General features: G+C 45.4%; 1 protein-coding gene across 1 annotated transcript; it reads left to right on the top strand.

Annotated features, from left to right (window-relative positions):
• Positions 1-1,316: 1,316 nt before the first annotated feature.
• LOC149868710 (glyoxylate reductase/hydroxypyruvate reductase-like) lies at positions 1,317-17,858 on the top strand. Its single transcript, XM_090039060.1, has 9 exons — positions 1,317-1,459; positions 6,333-6,463; positions 7,660-7,732; positions 8,303-8,419; positions 9,230-9,318; positions 10,478-10,582; positions 11,459-11,594; positions 13,099-13,229; positions 17,580-17,858. Exons 1-9 carry the CDS (start codon positions 1,395-1,397, stop codon positions 17,699-17,701), a joined length of 969 nt encoding a protein of 322 aa, XP_089895186.1. The 5' UTR covers positions 1,317-1,394; the 3' UTR covers positions 17,702-17,858.
• The last annotated feature ends 1,580 nt before the right edge of the window (positions 17,859-19,438 follow it).

The following is a 19,438-nucleotide window of genomic DNA, read 5'->3' on the forward strand; positions in this document are numbered from 1 at the left end:
AGATATCACGGTGGTACTCAAGTCACTGAGCACCATCCACTCACCATGATACCAGAGACCTAACAGCGCAGCTGATGCCCAAGGCACCATCAACACATGAGCAGCTTTGACTTGCTGGTTGCTGGTGCTCTTGGCATGGCAGCAGCAGCTATTTTCCTGCTCTTCCCACATAACTTAGCACCAACGCTACTATCCTGGTCTCCCCACCTCAGTTCCGCTACTGAATAAAACTGCAGATTTTCAGGGTGTCTTATTTTTACTGTTTCAAGCAGAGCTGAGCTGAAAGAAGGTGGGATTCTTTCCCCACCAGACATGCCACTGGGTATCCTCCTTTCACCTGCATGCCTGGACACCCCGGACATGTACCTTAGGCCTTTCACAAAACATGCCAGACCAGGTGCTGCAATGAGGGCCTGCCTGGTGCCCTCGCCTTCCTAGGGCAGACCCCATTGTAGTGAATGTACAGGAAGTGGAGTTAGTGACTGCACTCGTGGCTTGCTAGGGAGTGCATTAAAGCAGAGGAACAAGGTGGGAGATGGAGAGGTAGTTAACCATGTTAGTCTGAAAACAGGGAGAAGCAGAGGTGGTTCTGGGACTACCATAGGCAACTGGTAAGGGAGGCATGGCAGGGGGCACGTGCCCTCCCTGAGATTGGCCACCACTGCCAGCTTCTGCAGGTGGTCGCCACTTGCCACTGATGCTGCTCACAACCTGGGCCCCCACCAAGTCTCAGGAAGCACCAGTCACCCACGGGGATTGCGGTGATGCCCCACTTCGAGGGTTGGTCTACTCCAAGTTTAAAACCAGCTGCCTGGGAGCAGCAGCATTTTTTATTCAGGTAGAAACGAGGGAGTCAACTGACAGTGCAGCTCATTACAACCTGCCCGATCCCTTCTAAACTCTTCCGTCCACCAGTGCGAGAGAGGGACCCTCTCTCCTTTCCGATGGCCTACAGGTTGTCGCACTCATCCAGCCGGCCTTTCTTCTGCGGGTCTGCTCCTGGCCCCACAGCCCTGCGGCGCAGACGGCCTGCCGCTCCGGCTACGCGTCCTGACTGAGGTGTGGACGCGGCGAGCAGGGACTCGGGTGGGGAAATCCCTTCCGGCCAAGCAACAGGTGCTAGATCCAGCTCGCCCAGCTGCAAGGGAGCTGCTTTCCGTTGTAATGACAGTCGGGCGCACTTGGCTCCTCTGTTGGTTTTTGCTGCTGTGCCTAAGTGAGTGTCTTTTTGTCCGGGATCGAGCACATCTGTGCTACAAGTGACTTGTTTTCGCTTCCACCTGGTAGGCAGGCTCCTTCCCCGGGCAGGGTGCAGGCCCGGAGCCAACGCGCCGCCCCTCCCCCGGGGCGGGCCCGGCCGGGCCGCGGGCCAGAGTCGGCGGCGGCGCGGGCTGATGCAGGCGCTCGTGACGCGGCGGCTCCCGCCGGAGGGGCTCGCGGCCCTGGCCCGCGCTGGCGCGTAAGGGGGCGCGGGCGGGCCCGGGTCTGGGCCGGGCGTCCCCTCGGTGCTGTGGGGGCGGGCCCGGGCCGGGCGGTGCTGTGCTGTGGAGGGGCGGCAGGCTGCGGGGAGGCCGCGCCAAGCGCGTGTGGGCGGGGGCATGTGTGGGGCTCCCTGGCGCTGCCAGCCTGGAAGGGAAAAGCCAGGGTCCCCCGCGCTTCTCTCCTTTTCAAGGACAATCCATTTTTAAAGCTTGCTCGCCGTTCTTGCAGTACGTCCTTGTGGCCCACTTTTGCACCGCACTGCAGGGGTGGAGAAATGCTGGACTAGACCCCTACTAGCCGCCCGCCCCAGGCCTCTGGGCGTCTGTACACCAGCGCCAAGGCTGCTCCAGTGTGTTGGAGCAGACTCGGTTAGTCCTCGATTCATCTTGCATATCAGTGTCCCCCGTGCTTAAAACTACCAGTGGGGGTGCTTGAACTGAAGCTCGTGGAAGGAGTTGTAATTCAGTCGCCCCGGTGCCATTCTTAAGCGTGGGGACGCTGATGCAGGAGACACCGCGGTGCTTTCATTTAGAGCCGCTCTACTTAAAGTGTCACCTCCCCCCGCAAGTGTAAAAGTGCCGTGTGATTGTGTAACTTCCACTAGATTCACCCCTTAGCACGGCTCTTAGGATCAGAGTCCACATTTCATACAGCTGAAATCAGTGAGAGTTTGAGCATTCATTTCAGTTGCCGGTAGAAAGCAGCTGCCAGTTGGCATTTTTCTTTCTTTCCTTGGCCAGGGGTTACTTGATTGATTTGGGTTTTTTTGTTAACTTTGCTTTGACAGTTAGGCCCTTGCTACCCGTTACATATATTACACAATTAACTGCAATAAATGTAGACCAGCCACACATGCATAGTAATGATCACATCATAAAAATGACTCCAGCTATAAAAAGAGCCAACCAGCTACAAAGTGAGCGCTACAGCTGGTTTGTACCCAGCTTTAATTTGAGCAAGTAGCAGGGCCCTTAGAGAAGAACCTGAGATGTGCAGCATTTTGACTGCCTCTCCTATCTAGTGCTTTCCAGGCAAAACCTTTCAGAAGCAAGACAAACTTTTATCAGAAGCTAGACATCTCAGCTTTCCTAAATACAGCTCTTGGGGAGGGGGTTCCCCCTCCATAATGTTATGTTTACAAACAAGGAAAAACCCATAGTTTTAAAGATGTCTATACCCATCACTGTGCTGTTGCTGTTGTTTGAATAGCATTCTTCAGTGGCACAAGTGCTGATAGTTCAGTGTCAAAACCTGGACTACTTTCACACTGTGCAGCAGACATTTAATATCAGATTATTTTTAATGTTTCATTGCATGGGCTTCTCCTTTAATTATGAAGTGTTGCAAAACTAGTGGGCTGCACACATGAGTCAAGTGGTTATGCAGTCTCTTTCTTTAAATTGCATGTAGCCTTACAGATCTTTTGCAGAAGTTTCAGGCTGTTAGAGTACGTCACAATAATTGCACTTTGTATCCCTAGACTACTGGATGTGGGATTCTTTGGATAAATGGTTGCCTGTGGATGAGGGCACTGGACTTGATGATGCAGAAGTCCCCTGCCCATCCTGTGTTCTGTCGACACTGTTCTGAACAGCAGACGGACTCAGAATTCTTCCCACAAGCAGCATATCCCACCCTGTTGAAAACTGCAAATCGGGCAGGGTCCAGAATGAGATTCTCATGTGGTTGTGAATGGAGAATGTATGGTTTGTGGATGAAGATACTGGGCAGGGTTGCAGAAGATTTGTGTTCTGTTCCCATCTCTGCCATACATTCTGTGTGTGACATTGGCCGCACCACTTGGTTCTCTTATTCCTCTCGACAGTGGAAAAGATGGGATTTCTGTACTGCACAGGGTGGAGAGGGGTGTGGGTCACAAAGATAAATTCACCATTAAGTGGTGCCAGCAGTGGATAGGGGGAATGTAAGAACTAAGGAAGGTTGCTCCCACATGCCCGGCAGGCTACCAGAAGAAAATGTAAGATACTATTTAAAAGAACAGAAGAATGGACTGGATTGGTACTAAGGGAGGACCAGTTCCACACCCGAGTGCCCTCCACAGCAAGGGGCTGTTGACTCAGTCTTGATGGTGAGAACCCAGAAACTGGGTCATGTCAGAACACCTTAAAGGTTGAGGCTTAGGAGGTAACAGCTGATAAGAAAGAAAGTTGCTTTGACAAATGCTGACACATTGGGGCTGTGAAGTAGCTCTTGTTCAGTGAATGGTTGCCAAGTCCAAAGCAAGGTTCTCTTGTGTTGTAGCCTAGATTCCTAGCAGACTGATCCATGGCCAAGGACATAGCATTTCCTTGGCCTTCATGCCAGGGTATGTCCACGAGGGCCTGGACCAGAAACTCTGAAAGTACAAAGAACCACAGCTCGGGGGCAAGCCCAGCACATGGACTGTCCCAGGGCTGGGGATTTTGCGGATTCCAGAAGGTGCAGCCAGAGCTTGCAGGCTCTCTGTGGTGGATCTCAGGCCCCAGTTCTAACCTGGGTTTAGCTCCTGCCTCTGCATCAGGGTTTTGGAAAGCTCTGAGCACCCTGGCTGCAACCCCAGCTCTCAGAACTTGCAGACTGCCATACAGCTGGGACAAGCAGCTTGGAAGTCCTAGAAGGTGTTCCTGGAGTCTGTGACACTGGAGAGCCAGAAATCCTGGGAGCCACTGTAGCTGTTCTGTAATATTAACATCCTAGTGACATAAGCAAAACTGACAAGAATATTTTTTTCTGTGGGACCCCAGCAAAGCTCTGGATGCATACTTAATATCAGGCACACTGCAACTGCTATTTCCAGCATTGCTCTCCCAATTTATAGATAGCCAATGAAAAGGATGCAGGACAAATATCATATGGTCACAGTCACTCCAGACTTGCTGCAGAAGAAATATGAATGAGCTGAAAGTGAAGTAGCAGCCAGGTGCTGGAGGCTCAGCTCAGAGCATGTTCCAGGGGTTAATTTAGTGCTCACATGAGCATGTGCTGCCAGGATGTCACAGGATAAATGTTCTTAGCTGTAAGCACTAAGAAATCCCACTATCCGTCTTTCTCCTTCAGCTGACTGCTGTGGTCATTGAAAGAAGGCAGAGTGGACTGGCTTAAGTCTCTGGCGTAAATCATGATTTAAATTGTGAAGTGGAAAGCCTCAGTTTAAATCATCAATTTTAACTGCCTTTTCCATCTGTATTTCAGGTTTTTTTCCTAAAGAAAGGTTAATTCGCATTGGCTGACAACCATCAAAGCATGTAGATTTATGACAAAATAGAACCATTCTACTAGATTTGGTGCATCTTTTTGCTGCCTTAGGAAGCTACACTATAATTATATACATTTTAAGCAAACATATAGCTTAATATTTTCAGGTTCTTAATAATTTTATGTTACTAAGTTAGAAAACGATGTGTTGCTTTTTTATTAGATTTGTTTACAATTTGGATCAAGCAACTGCATTGGGATGTTAGCTGAAATGTAATCAAAGACAAGAAGTAGTCTATAAAAACTAGATTTTTTTTCTTGATTCTTCCTTCATGGAGAAAAGCACACAACTTACAATACAAAGCATTTGACAGAGGCTTTAAATAAAACATTTTTTATTTAATTGTTATGAGAGGTTATAAGTATAGGCCTTAATGCAATTTGATTATATTCAGTTTCATTTTGTAAAGAAACAACAGAAAAACAACTTAAATAAAAATCTAAGTTTTTTTCCTTTTCTTTTTTAAAGCTTGAACTTTAGTCAGCTCTAAAAGAACTTGTTGTATCATTTTTAGATCAGCTTGCAGTTGGTGCGTATGTATTAGAGAGAGCCCCGTTGTACCCTAGGTATTAGGGCTGTGCGAAATTTCAGCAGCCATTTCGTTTCAGAGGTGTTTTGGCACTCGAAACAGAAAATCTAAAATGAAACAGAAGGCTCTGAAACATCTCTGAAACAAAACCAAACCATCTGAAACGTTTCGGAAATGTTTCAGAGGTGGGCTTGGAGGGAAACAGAAATTCAAAAGTGTAGGGGAAGGACTGCTCTGATACTGACACCTGTAGCTGGCCAGTGTCTGCGATCTGTCCCTGAGGTCCCTTCCATTCCCAGTGGTCTGGGGGAGGATGGCAGCCTGCTGTCATTCTGCACGCAGATCTAGGGGCCCATCCGGGAAGAGTCCAGCACAGTCCCGCAGCCCTCCTTTTAAAGTGCTGGGAGGCTGGGACCAGGCAGGGAATGGGACTGGGCAGGGCAGCCATGGGGGCTTTTCCCGCGGCTTCCCCGGCCGAGGCAGAAGCAGGCACAGCTGGAGGACACACAAGAGAAGCCCCTACAGCTGCCCTGCCCGGCCCCATTTGCCACCCGACTCCAGCCTCCCAGCACTTAAAAAAGAAAAAAAACCCTGCACTCACCAGCTGTAGCAGTGGTGATCAGGGCCTCTGAGGTCCTGTGGCACAGCACGCCCTCCCCCCCATGCAGTGGGTGCAGTGGGGATTGCCCCCATGCCCCACCTGGCACTTACACAGCAGCTGGCCAGATCAAAACAGAACAGTGATCGAAAATGCCGAAACAAATCACTATCCTCCAAAACGGCCAAATCCAAAACAGAAACAAAACATAGCCATTTTGCACAGCCCTTCTGGGTGTGTTTTTGTAATTAAGCCCTAGTACCAACCTGGGAAAGAGAAATCATCAGGGCAAGAAAGGAAGGACCCCAGTGTTCTTGCCTTAAAATAGTGTTTTTCCCTCTGTTTTTCTGCTTTCCATCCCACCCTTTGCTAAATGCAGTAAAACCACCTGGAACAGGGCACTGCAATGGCAGGAAACCTTTGTCTTTTGTGTTAACACGATTGTGACTTTTCTGTGTCCTTTGTAGCTGCACCATCCAACAATGGGACTCAGATGAACCTATCCCACAGTCAGAACTGCTGGCCAGGGTAGCTGGAAAACATGGGCTGCTCTGTCTTCTGTCAGACAGGATAGACAAAGAAGTCCTGGATGCAGCAGGTGGGTATGTCGATGCTCAGAAAGAGAGGCTCCAATGGCTTTGGTAGTTGAGAATGTACTGCGGTACTGAAGGGTATCCATGACACCCAGGTCTCAGCCTGTTGCTGGCTAGCTGTGTTCCCCATTGCTACCATGCTTTGATACAACTCCTTAAGCTCAGTATTACTGATCTTACCCTGTTCCTCGATCACATATGTGAGGATGGTAAGATGTGAAGTTGGCCTTGGCCACTATCCCAGTGTCCTCCAAATTCTGTCCTTTTCCTTTTACATTAATACCTTCCCTATCCAAAAATGATTTCCCCAGAAGAATAGCCACTAAATAACCACTTTTCCTCATTCTGCTCAAATAAGATTATAGGGCTCAAAGATGTAAGCAGAGTTAGGAATGGAGATGAAATCTCTTAATAAAGGACCAGCCCTGGATCTTCCCTAGTTAAGGGTGCTGCCAATTCTCATAACTCTTCAAAAATATCAATTTTTTGGTAAAAGTCTTATAAGTATTTTTTAAAAGCATTTTAATTTATTTATTAGATATATATAATTCCTTTCCAAGCAAAGGTTCAAGGCAGCTTCTGATAAGAAGAAGATTAATTTACAAATTCAGGTAGAGTATTAAAATGAGATATAAAACAGCACCTGAAGTGGTATCCCAAGTTAGCCTTGCTTCCTAAATGCCTGCTCAGATAAGAACATCTTAGTGCTTCCAGAAGATGTCCAGGCTCAGCTTCTGACTCCAGGTAGAAGAGTCTGATTTTGTATTAAATTCTCTGAGATTTTTTTTTTAAGTCTCACGGTATCTCACCCAAAAATCTTTTCTGGCTTGGACAGAAGTCGTAAGGCTCACATGATTCTTTTGCCTGTTTAACAAAGTAGATTATCATAAGACTGAATCTTGGCACAGGAGAAAACAGGTTGACTATAAAGGGGAGAGTTAAACTGATTGTGCACAAAATGCCACCAAGTATGTATGGTGAACTACCCGACACAGAGGTATCTTTCCTTGTTATTAACTTATTTCAGTTCAGCCCTCCTAGGTATTGCTGGTAACTATAGAAAGTTAAAAATGTGCAAACTTGAATCCACAGGTTGCTACCTGTCACCTAGGTCTGTGCTTTCATTGTTTTGGTGTTCTTTAAACAGGCTTCTTTGTTTTTGAGCTGTCAATTTTGAGAGGGCTATCTTTGTATTTTGCAGGGTCCAACCTAAAAGTCATCAGCACAATGTCTGCAGGATTTGACCATCTTGCTCTGGAAGAAATTAAGAAGCGGTAAAGTTCACTTTTCTTGTAGCAGCTGTTAAATATGGAATTTACTTTCTTCTGATGTGTTCTGTGTCTACCCTGTCATCTGATGAATTAAGTAGTCATGAGTTCAGTGAAACCAAACTCAAAAGGAGGAAGACTAGTTTTTAGTTTAAGTCTTGAGTTGGAACTCCAAAAGATTTTGGTTCTATTCCCTGGTTCTGCACAGATTTTGGACAAGTCACTTAGGTCCCAATCCGGTCCCAATCCTGAAAGACTATGTCACTGGGAGTTAGGAACCTACATACCTTTAGGATCTGACCTTAATTTTGCTGTGTGGCAGTTTTCCATCTGTAAAATGGGCGTGATACATTTCCCTCCCTCTCAAGGGGCTTGTGAGGATAAATTCATTGTTGTTTGTGAGATGCTCCAATAATGTGGTGATAGGGTGGGAAGCATGTAAGCACCTTTGTAGAAGAAATACCTGAAAGAGTTAGACACAGCACAAACAGGTTTTGATCAAGATGTAAATAAGCTAGGCAATTGGATTGCTGTGAGTTGTCCCTTGCACAACACAGTGCTGTCTTTGGATTGCAGTGGGATCCGTGTGGGATACATCCCGGACATACTGACAGATGCTACTGCTGAGCTTACAGTAGCTTTGCTCTTAGCCACGTGTCGCAGGCTGCCAGAATCAGTGGAGGAAGTGAAGAAGTGAGTATTTGCAGTTTAGCACTGGGCTCTGAGTCCTGTGAAGTTCACTGTGAATCTGGAACAACCCCCTGGAATGAGTTACGAGTGTAGTGCTGAACAGTATACCCCTGTAAAAGCACTCTATGCATGAATGAGGTCAAATAGATACAGAAGAGGCCATGCATGTTACACTCACTTTGGATTTACACTACAGTAGCTGAAATCTTGTGATCCCAGTTAGTTAGGTCTGTTTATGTCTAGGCATAAACTGTAAGGTCTAAATTTCTGTTCTAATGCAGGGATGCAGATAGAGAGTATCTAGTAGTGCAAAGAAGCCTTAAAGGTGGTTGGACTTGCCTCCCTAAGAGTCCCCTTGTATTATGTAGGCTGTCTCCATGGTCAGAAGAAAACAAGCAGCCCTGTTCCTAGTCCCTACTGTAGGAAGTGCATTGAGCCTATGACCAGAGGTCACTGAAGTGCAGCTGCTCCCAGAAGGCTTCAGTAACAGTGCACAAGTTAGATCAGGCCTGAAGTCTATCTAATCTATACCGAGGCCCCTGAAAGGGAGTGCAAAGGTAGCTTTAAGCAGGAACCATGCAGACATTCGTGTTTCTGCTCATTAGAGTCACTCACATTTATTCATTTTCATGTTTCTAGGCCCCTAAAACATCTCCATTTGCATGCTTATGACACACAGGTTACTATCCGTACTGCATTTATGCCATTCACAGTTTGTCGTGTCATTCATATCTAGACCCCAAGCCAGTACATAAGGTGGAATCTTCTTGTGCTCTTGTCTCACCTCTGCTCTTATGTTATTTCCTGTCATAGTGGTGGCTGGACAACATGGAAGCCCTTCTGGATGTGTGGATATGGGTTGTCTGATAGCACTGTCGGGATCATAGGGCTGGGAAGAATAGGTAACTGTGTCTTAGTATATCTCTCTTAGTGATGGAGGAGGGTTCAGTTTGGTGTTTGATTAAAATACCTAATTTGGTGATCAGTAAAAATAAGTCTACTTATTTTAGTGAAAGATAAGTCTAAATCTGTCTGTAGTTTTAATAGTCCACTCAGTTCTTTATCCCTGTTAAAACTTTCTTCTGTCATTGAGGGTTTTTTTGTCTGCTGCTTCTTGCTCTGAAGGAAGAATCCTTGCCTGTAGAGTTCTCTTTCTCATTACTCTGACAATTTTTCATTGTAATCTTTAGCCCATGTGGTTACTCTGAGTTTTGCTCTGAGTATATCTATGCTTTAACCCATAGGAGTTCATGTCTTGTTATACTAATACATTTATATTTAACTTTGTGATAGCAATGCCAGGGCATTTGTAGAAACAACAAAGTAAATAAAAAATAGGAGTGCATTGGACAAGAACTGCTAGAGAAAGACATTTAACCCCAAAACTGATGGATTGCTCCCACTTGCCTCTGCCCTAACATGCAGAGGGTGAATAAGAGGAGATTAAAAAAGACTCCATTTTACCAACAGTGATTTGACTGCACTCAAGTTTAGATCTTAAACTCCAAGAGCTCTGTGTATTTCATTTTATCAGAAACCAGACAAACTGGACTCTTCCCATTGGACAAGACCACAGAACTGTGTTTCAGTTAAGTAAACATCCCAAAGTCCATGGTAGAGAGGAGGACCGGTTTGTCCATTAGCTTGTGGAGTTGGTCATGGAATCGTTTTCTTCCCTAAAATTTGCTCTCTAATGTAACTTCAGATTTAATGGCCCATGATTACCTTTGCTACAAACATGTTCACTTTCCCCTGGAACTAATGAGAGCACTTTATCTTCTTAACAAATGTGAAACTTTGGCAGGAAGGGTACAGCAGCCTCCAGCTGGGGCACTTAAAATAATCTCTCAAGAAGTGATTAGTTTCATTGTACTTGAGTGAACAGTGGAATGCATCCTGTGGTCTTGTCCAAAGATGCTGGAGCAACAGAGATCTGATAGAGAGCTGAGGAGATGGGTTGCTTTGAAATGCTGCTGAGGTGTTTGATTACCCATGTGCTGGGGAAGGCAGGCTCTGCTGGGGCTATCCCAAGCTTACAGAAAGATGACCTCCTGTTTCTAGGACAGGCAGTAGCACACCGTCTAAAGCCGTTTGGGGTCAAGAGATTTCTATATGCTGGACGTCATCCGAAACCAGAGGGTGCTGCCGAGTTTGAAGCTGAATTTGGTAAGAAACGCCAATCGAGTTGGAAGAGCAAATAATCTCTTTCCAGACCTTTCTTCATGCCTGCAGAACAGCAAACAAAATAAAGGAGATGATGCAGGGATGACATTGTCCAGGCATTGAGCAAACCACAGTCCATATCTCATTGGCCAAAAGTGCTGACAATGGCAAGAGTGTAATCTTGGCCTTGTTGATTTCAAGCAGGGCCAAGATTTTACCCCAGATTACTTAATTTTGATATCGGGTCTTTATTTTCTGATCAGCAGTAATGCATGCACTCAGTATAATGCACAGACTTTTTGGACAGACTTTTCCTTTCATCATCCTGCAGTGTTGCCTGGCTCTGATATACCTCTGTGAAAAATAAACAATTACAAAAATAGCAGTTACTGTTGGGGTTAGTTCTTTTCTTTGCAAATCCAATGTAATCTGCATATTCCTCATCCCATCCTTTGGTGAAAGTTGTAAAATCTATTAAATTCATCTTCAGTGCTTACAAAACTTTTAACTGTTCATTTAAAATATAAAGGTGATGTTTTGCTATGTATGCTACACCTGAAATATATACTATAGCCACTTCCGGGATGGCAAGAATTGGCAAACTGGCAAGAATTGGTAAATTTATTTTCTTAATTGAGGAAACTTTATCAATTAAATTCTTTAAAAGCAAAGAAGTGGTGCCCATGCAAACATAGTACCTTGTCCAGATGTTGTTTTTGCACTCAGCTGTCAACCTGATTTCTTCTGGTTACTGGGGTGGGATTAATGAGATCTTCTTAGGCAATAGTAACTCACTGATGATTGTTTGATGCAAGTGGGATAGATCTCAGAGTAGTGAAACCTCTAAGTGAACTCATGATGCTTGTGTTTTCCATTCAGTTCCGCTCGCTAGGCTAGCAGAGGAGTCGGACTTTGTTGTTGTGACCTGTTCCCTAACTCCTGATACAGCAGGATTGTGCAACAAGGATTTCTTCAGCAAAATGAAGAAAACATCGGTGTTCATCAACACAAGCAGGTGAATGTGCTACTCTGTCACTCAAGTGAACCTAAATAGCAAGTGAAAAGAGTCATAGAGATAATGCAGACATCCAGGCGTTATGGATTTCAAGGGTTTCTTTTGTAATTGTCTTGACCATGAGTATATATGTTGGCTCAGAGCAGAAGCTCTTGGGGGCTGTTTTTTGGCTTTGTAGCATGGCTGTCTGCCATTTTCTTGTTAGATGGGAGTTAAAAAAAGAAAACGCACTTTTTCTCAATGAGAAGCAGGAAGGTTAATGTGATCAGGTTATGACCGTTTTTGAAAGTTGAAGAGTGGCTGCCCTTTGGGATTCTCTCCTCAGTTAAAAGCTGATTCTAAAAGAAGCCCAAATGACATTCATATTACTGTATTTTTTCACATACACCCCCAGGTAAAACACACACCTTTTTTGGTGGTCAGAATGTAGAAAAATGTAGAAAAAAAGATTGTTCCAGAGTCTTAGCTGACTGCGACATACAGTAAGTCCTTCAGGAAACATAGAGAGTTCAAGAAATGTGGCACTAGGAAGTCTGTGGTGCCAGTTTGTCACAGATATATTTATAATTTTAAAACAATTTGGAAGCATACTGGTGCCTCAATCATAATAATAAATTCTAAATACCTATATATTTTGACATTTGATTTTGGTTTTTTAATCATGGAAAATAAGCGCTCCCCCTGCTCCCTTTGCTCACCAGGATGTGGCTGCGGCTGCGGCTGTCATTGTCGTCTTCCTCTTCCCCACCCCAGTGCTGCTTTGTGGTACTGAGCAGCCGTGATATGCTGGTGCCCCTCACTCCTAACGTCCTTCCCCACCCCCTGGCCTGCTGCAGCTAGGGATGTAAATATTGTTTGAAGTACTGTCTTCTAACCTCTTCCAGTTACAGTAGTTAAACAGTTAGCCAATAGCCTGTACATAGTCTAGTGACCTCTAGCATGAGCAGCATGCTAGCTCGGTGGCAGAGAGCAAGCTGTGGGCAGGGGGTGGTGGGCACAGCTGAGCCACTAAGCAGTGCTGCTTAGCTGTGGAACCACAGTCTTCTCTCTGAGGGGTTGCCCCCAGCCCCTCATAGGGTGAACATGGCCCCATCATTACAAGAGCCACCCTGAACGGTGTGGGCATTGGCCAGAGACTACGTCATAGCTCTCTTGAGGCTACAGATGTGTTAACTGGTCATCAGCCACTGTTAAAATTCGTTTGTGGCCAAACAGAATTTAAATGCTACTGCCAGCCAAGAAGACAATATCTGAGTTCATACCTGTTTACGGGAAATGTTTCACTTATATGTTGCAGCTGTTTTAAAAAAAAAAAACCAAAACAGACAATTGTGTTGATTCTTAAACAAGACTAACAAGTGACATACAGTGCTTAGATCCCTAAGGGCCTTTCCCTGCCAGTTTAGTTCCATTGAAGCTAAAGGGACTGCACATCTTCAAGTTTAAGGATGTTTGCCAGTGTCTGCAGACTGGGAACTGGTGTTTGTAACCCATGCTTTTTCAGGGGAGCTGTGGTGAATCAGGATGACCTGTACCAAGCCTTGGTCAGTGGCCAGATTGCAGCTGCTGGTCTGGATGTCACAACCCCGGAGCCGCTGCCTACAGAACACCCTCTTCTTTCCCTGAAGAACTGTGGTAAGCTACTGCCTTAGGAAAATAGGGTTGCAAGACCTTTTTTGATCCACAGAGACCTCCTGTGTTTACAGGCAACTGTTTATCTTAGGAGAGCAGGTGCTTCTTTTCACCTTCCCACATATCTCACTTTTTGTGGGCTTTCAGTGGTTAGGGCCAGGGATCTATGTGCCTCTGGATATGCAGGGTGGTGGCTAGCAATGGTTTCAGATGAGGGGTAAAAGTTACAGGAAAGGGAAAAGCGAGGTGCTCTGTGCACTGAGCCATCATGTGCTACAAAGATCAATGAGGAGGGGAAGCCTTGTCATCAATGAGAATCAACCTCTGCACTGACTTTACATAATTTGGATTTTAGTGGCTCATTTTGAAACATCTCCATGATCAGTCTGTATTTCATCAACTGAGAACTTAGCAAGATTCACAAAGGGGCCTTCATACCCGTAAGCATTGCAATCTGAAATTGAGACCCTCGAATCCCTGCTCAGCTACTGCCCAACCCTTTGAGTGCCAAAATCCCCCAGTATATAAACTTTTGCTTTTGAAAAGGGAGTGCAGGCTGCGTAGTGCATCATTCCATAATATAAGGCCCATTTCTCTCTAATTAAAAAGAAACTAGAAGCTTTATTAATATGCTGTGGGCAAGGGTGCTCAACAGCCCACAGAGCCATTGGATATGGCCTGCAGACATGGGGTTTTGTTACCAAAAGCTCGGTGCTGTGCAAGATACAAGACTCCAGCCTATCTTTGATCAGGACTTCTTTGCAATCTCAGACACAGAATTCAGGGACAGTTTCAACTCCTTTACTGACTACCCTTTTATACACCAAATCAAGATGCAATCGCATTTCCCAGTGATTATCCATTCCCTCTTAAACAGGTAAGGTATTACTACCATCCATGTCTGATAAAGAGGCAAGAGACAGGTCTGTACTCTAACCTTGTATTGAGTACACCCGAAAGCATAAGAATAAGACTTTGTGCCTATCTAGCTGTCTACAACAGAGCAATACAGATTTGCACCCTATACCAGCTGGGGGGAGACACAGGAGGGAAGAGGAAGTTGGGGTGCAGGCTTGCAGAAGCTTGTCTTGAATTTACTGAGGCCTTCCCCAAATTTCCCTTTTTTTGCAGCCAATAGTTATACGTAGCTTATTTTAATAAATATTCTGATTGGTGTCATTCACATTTCTTATTTCACTGAGACTTTGGGAACTGGACTGAACCAGTTTTTTGTAGGACTTGGAAGATGCTAGTAAGCTGTGGCCTGTGTCCTTGGGAAAAGTACAAGTCTGGGAGAGAGGACTTCTCTCTCCCTCACTATCTGGGAATACTACTTGCTGTGTACTGTTTATTTTACTTTGCTGACTCAGCCATTTGTAACATCTGGAAAAGTTCAGTCTGAAACAGGCTTTGTGGCCTGCTTTTTAGCCACATGTCTGCAGTTTAGCATAAGTTTCTTGAAAGTGCCCAAAGCTGATGACAGGTTAACAAAGACACATTATTATTGTATTGAATTGTAGCTGACTATGTACAACTCAGTTGTTATCAAAAAATCAGTTATTACTTTTAGTTGTTGTTACACACTTTTCCAAAAAGCAGCCATTCATTCTTGGCCTAGTATAATATTAATGGTTTGATAAACAGATTTTTATTATACTTCCCCAGGCTACTACTTAAGATTTAAATGCAACCTTATTGATTGTATACCAGCTTAAGCACGTATTGTAATAACTCATGCATTTCCTAGGTCCATCATTTGCACTGATCAGTGCAATCAATCAGTCACTGGCCATGTTCACAGCCTAAGCTTTGGCAGCATTTGGTGTTGGGGTGCTTGAGCTGCAGGTGTTCTCCCCAAGCTGCCCTGGGGACAAGCACTAGTGGTGGTTGGGTCCTAGTGCCTGTGCTTCCACCTGCTTCTGACCTGGAGTGAGTCATTCCATCCCAGAGCTGGAAAAGTTGCCCCTGTCCTTGCTGAACCAGGTGGGCCAGGTTTGGTTAGTGTTCTCATACACTGTGACTTCCTGTGTGACTTCAGACAAGTCACTTAAACAGTTCTATATCTCAGTTCTACATCTGTAAAAGGAAACAATAGCTCTGCCCTCCCTTATGGGACAGAGAGCCATGAGCATTAAATCCACTAATGATAGTAATGTGCCTAGATACAATGGTGATGAGAGCTATTATAGATAATACAGTGTCAGAGAAAGAGAGAGAGAAAAACAGCAAGAAACGTGTCCTATATAAAAGGAGGTAATGAAATGTTGGCTTCTAGTTAAAAGGTAACTTGGTGTGATTATTTATTACTCCAATCCTTGTTAATCATTAAAATGTGAAACTGCATTTTCCTCCCCTAAATACTATTTCTGATCTACCGGAGTATTCTTTCTAGCACTTGAAATGATGCATTTGAGCTGGCAACTTTAGTACTTTCCATTCTCAAATACCAGTATATTTTGCTCTTTTGAAATTTTACAAATATATTTTGATTTGCTTATACTGTATGCCCGTTTCTTTTGCCAAAATCCTTGTCTCCCCCAACTATTGTCAGTATAAACAAGTTGTCCAAAATCTGCCTGTCCCCTTTAAAGAAAGTACATTTCCTTAGAAGAAAAATCTGTATAACAAAAATACCTCTTAGAACTGCAAGATGAAAATTCTCTGCACATTATTGTATCTCTGTGATATAAAAATGCAATGTTAGCATTATTGTAAATCATCTTTTTAACCATCTTTTTCTTGGGCTTTTTTTTAATCAAATCAAGACGTGCCTCATTTTTAGTAAAGTTCTTAAATGATCACAATGGGTGGGATTTTCAAAAAGACCTCAGGGACTTCAGAGTGTTTGCTGCCTCTGAATAGAGCTGAGTGAAACGTTTTCAGTGCAAAGTAAATTGGCCAAAAAAGTGTAGTTTCAGTCCTACTGAAATCACTTACAAATTCAGCTCCTAATTCACTGAAAAGCTTCAGCTGGGGGGAAAAATGAGGCCAAATCATGACAGAAGAGCAGAAGAGGAGGAAGAGGTCATTGTTTTCCCTTCTTCACTATAGCTCTGTGGCTAGAGCATTTTGGCAGGATGTGGGAAATCTATATTTAGCTCCCCTCTCTGCCTGAAGGGATTTGAACCCACACCCTATCCTCTTAGGGGAGTACCTAACTACCAGATTGTAGGACATCCTGGGACAGCAGGAGCTGTTGGTCTCTCCAGTTGATAGTGTTCTAATTACTGTAAGCAGTTACTGGAGCAGGAACTAGAACCTAGCTCTCCCACTTCTCCGTCTTCAAATGTTAACATTATTGTTTATAATTATATTGTATACATTTAGTCCTTTACATGAAATTAGGATTTGTTCCTACTATTTGTAATTTCAGTTTTTTTGAAGAGGTGGCTTTTATACTACATAGAAGGGTTTGATGACTTTCCACCCTCTATCTCCCTTATATGTATTATCAACTTTGCTGACAGACCTATCGTGCAAGTAGCTATGAGACTGCCAGAACAATGATGTTTTGAAAGTTGTCTTTCATTCTCTTGTTATGAGATGTGTTGCACTTCACTTCATAGGTAGCTAGAGTGGAAATAATCGTAGACCACACTGTGTGGAGATTGTCAGTCTGAAAACACGGGGTGAAATCCTGGCCATGTTGAAGTCAACAGCAAAACACTCACTGACTCCAGTTTACACCCCAGGGAATTATGTACTGAAAAATTCAAAATTATGCAAAATTAATTACATTTTTTAACAAATTAAATATAACGCTATTTGAACTTTCTTTAGAAATGTATGCAGGTGCTTGGGGGGTGGGATGTGGTTGGGGGGAGTGTTGCATGTGTTGTGGGGGTTGTGAAGAGGTATGGGGGTGTTGTGAGGTTTCTGGGTAGGTGTGGGTATGGGAGTTTGTGCAGGTGGGGGGCATGTGGCAGGGGGGGCCACACCAAGTCACAAACCCCATGCCCATTCCTCCCTTCCCCTGCCTCCTGCAGGGAGAAGCTCCCCTTCCCACTTACCAGCTACACCCCGGGAAATTACATGATATTATGTGATTATGTGCAGTCATACGTTTTATGCACAAAATTACACGCATGCATAATTGCATAATTCCCTGGGGTGTACGCGGTTTAACTCAGTTTTCATCAACGTTGACTGGGGTGAGGTCCCCAGCCTCTTCTGCATTTCACAGACTTTGAAACCAGTACATGGGAAATTGTTGGTTTGCCAGTAGTACTTCCCAGACCGCACCCACACAGAGATGAGTTACATAGAGGTAGCACGACAATACCATAAAACAAAAGTGCACCTGATAGTGTAACAAGCGCACCCGTCTCATTTGTTGTCTTTTCCCCTGTATAGTGATTTTGCCTCACATTGGAAGTGCCACCTATGCTACTAGGAGCGCCATGTCTGTGTTGGCTGTCAACAACCTCCTGGCTGGTTTGAAAGGGGAAAGCATGCCAAGTGAACTCCATTTATGAAGGAAAGCCAGATAGCATCACCTGCTGAGCAAGGTCATAACTTCAAAGTAACCTGGAGAAACTTAGCAGCTCCTGACGTGTTTTAACCCTAAAGATCTATATGTCTGTGTCATCCTGAAAATAAGAAAATATTAAACGAGGCTTGAGTAACAAGAAACTCTTGTGGTGGCTATGTGGAAGCATGATGGTTATTGTGCAGTCCATAGCAGTTAAATGGAAGAGCTCCAGGTAGATGGAAATGGAGCATCCAGGAAAAATGCTCCCTCTTTTGGGTCCAGTGGGCCTATCCCAAAAAAACACAATGAGCATGATTAGTGGATGACTTCTGGTTTTAGTTTAGCAAAACACTACAGTTTTCATAACTTCAAGAGTGGCTGTCGTGATCAGGAATCCTAGTTTTCTGTGCTTAAAAATTACAAATTCTCTGATTAAAAACCCAAAATCCATGATAAAAATTAAAGGCCCCCCCAGCATTGCTGGTGTCCCACACTCCCCCCCCATAGCCTCCACAGCCCTCCTGATGCCCCTGGAAAAGTGTGTAACAGTGACAGTGGCAGTGTGGTGGTGGCTGTGGCCGCCATGTGCAAGCCGCCCCACACCCGTCTGTGGGCATGGCTCCTTAAACCAGCAGTGACAACGTGGGGTGGGGGTGGCTGGATGCCGCCCAGCTGGCTAGCAGGGGGCCAGGAGGTTTCACACATGGTGGCCACCACCACCTCACACCACCGCTGCTGCTTGTCTGCAGAGCCAGGCCCACAGACAGGGGGGCTCACATGCAGCACCGCTCCACAGGCAAGCAGCAATGGTGTTGGCTGCCATGTGCAAGCCCCACTTACCTCCAGGATCCAGGGTGAAGGGTGAGTCTTAGCCTGAGCCTGAGCCCAGCCTTACCTGACTCAGAGGCTCAGGCCCCACCTTTCCCCCCTTTCTCTCCCTGTCTGGGCAGGGCTTGGGGTTTCACTCCCTTTCTGCAATCAGCTCTTGCAGGCTGGAGCTGTACCAGCCTAGAAGAGCTCTTTGCAAAAGTGAAGCATCTGCAGATTTCTCTGCTAAAAGCGGAAATCCATGTTTTCTCTGATAAAAACAGGGAATCCATGGTTTTCTCCGTTCTTCCATGGGAAACGGAAAATGCGGATCCCTGGTGTTCTACTCTGTGACCAATGGGCAGGGAATATGGATTTGTTACAGCTCACACCTGAAGAACCTGGCTATCTAACTCAAGCTGCAGTGACGAGGAGAGGGCAGCCCGGGATGAGCCCTCCACTGCTGAGTGGCAGACGGTCTCCCGTGCCAGGGCTATTAACCATGTTGCGGCACCAGTTCCTCCTGTCCATCTGGAGAACAGGTATGAGGCCCTGGCAGCCCTGGAGGAGGAGGGAGCAGTGGAAGATACCAGGGAGGAGACTCTGCGCACACAATGTCCTGTGCGGGCGGCGGGAGTCAAGAGGCCTAAGAGGAGGAAGCGTCGCGTCATCGTGATTGGTGACTCCATCCTGAGAGGTACGGAGGGCCCCATCTGTCGCCAGGATCCCTCAGCACGTGAGGTCTACTGCCTGCCCGGAGCGAAGATTCAGGATGTGAAGGGGATGCTCCAGTCCATCATCCAGCCTACCGATTACCCCATGGTCCTTGTCCATGTGGGTACTAACGATGCGGCCAGGAGAGCCCCTGATCGCCTGATGGAGGACTACCATGCTCTGGGAGGCATGCTGAGGGAGATGGGCGCACAGGCGGTCT

Source organism: Crocodylus siamensis, chromosome 3 (assembly GCF_052110815.1).
Source record: "Crocodylus siamensis isolate JL-2025a chromosome 3, ASM5211081v1, whole genome shotgun sequence".
Lineage (NCBI taxonomy): Eukaryota > Metazoa > Chordata > Crocodylia > Crocodylidae > Crocodylus > Crocodylus siamensis.

Coding starts and splice junctions, on each gene's coding strand:
- LOC149868710 (XM_090039060.1), top strand. CDS start 1,395: ATGCAGGCGCTCGTGACGCGGCGGCTCCCGCCGGAGGGGCTCGCGGCC. Junction 1,460..6,332: donor GCCCTGGCCCGCGCTGGCGC/GTAAGGGGGCGC, acceptor TGTCCTTTGTAG/CTGCACCATCCAACAATGGG. Junction 9,319..10,477: donor CATAGGGCTGGGAAGAATAG/GTAACTGTGTCT, acceptor TCCTGTTTCTAG/GACAGGCAGTAGCACACCGT.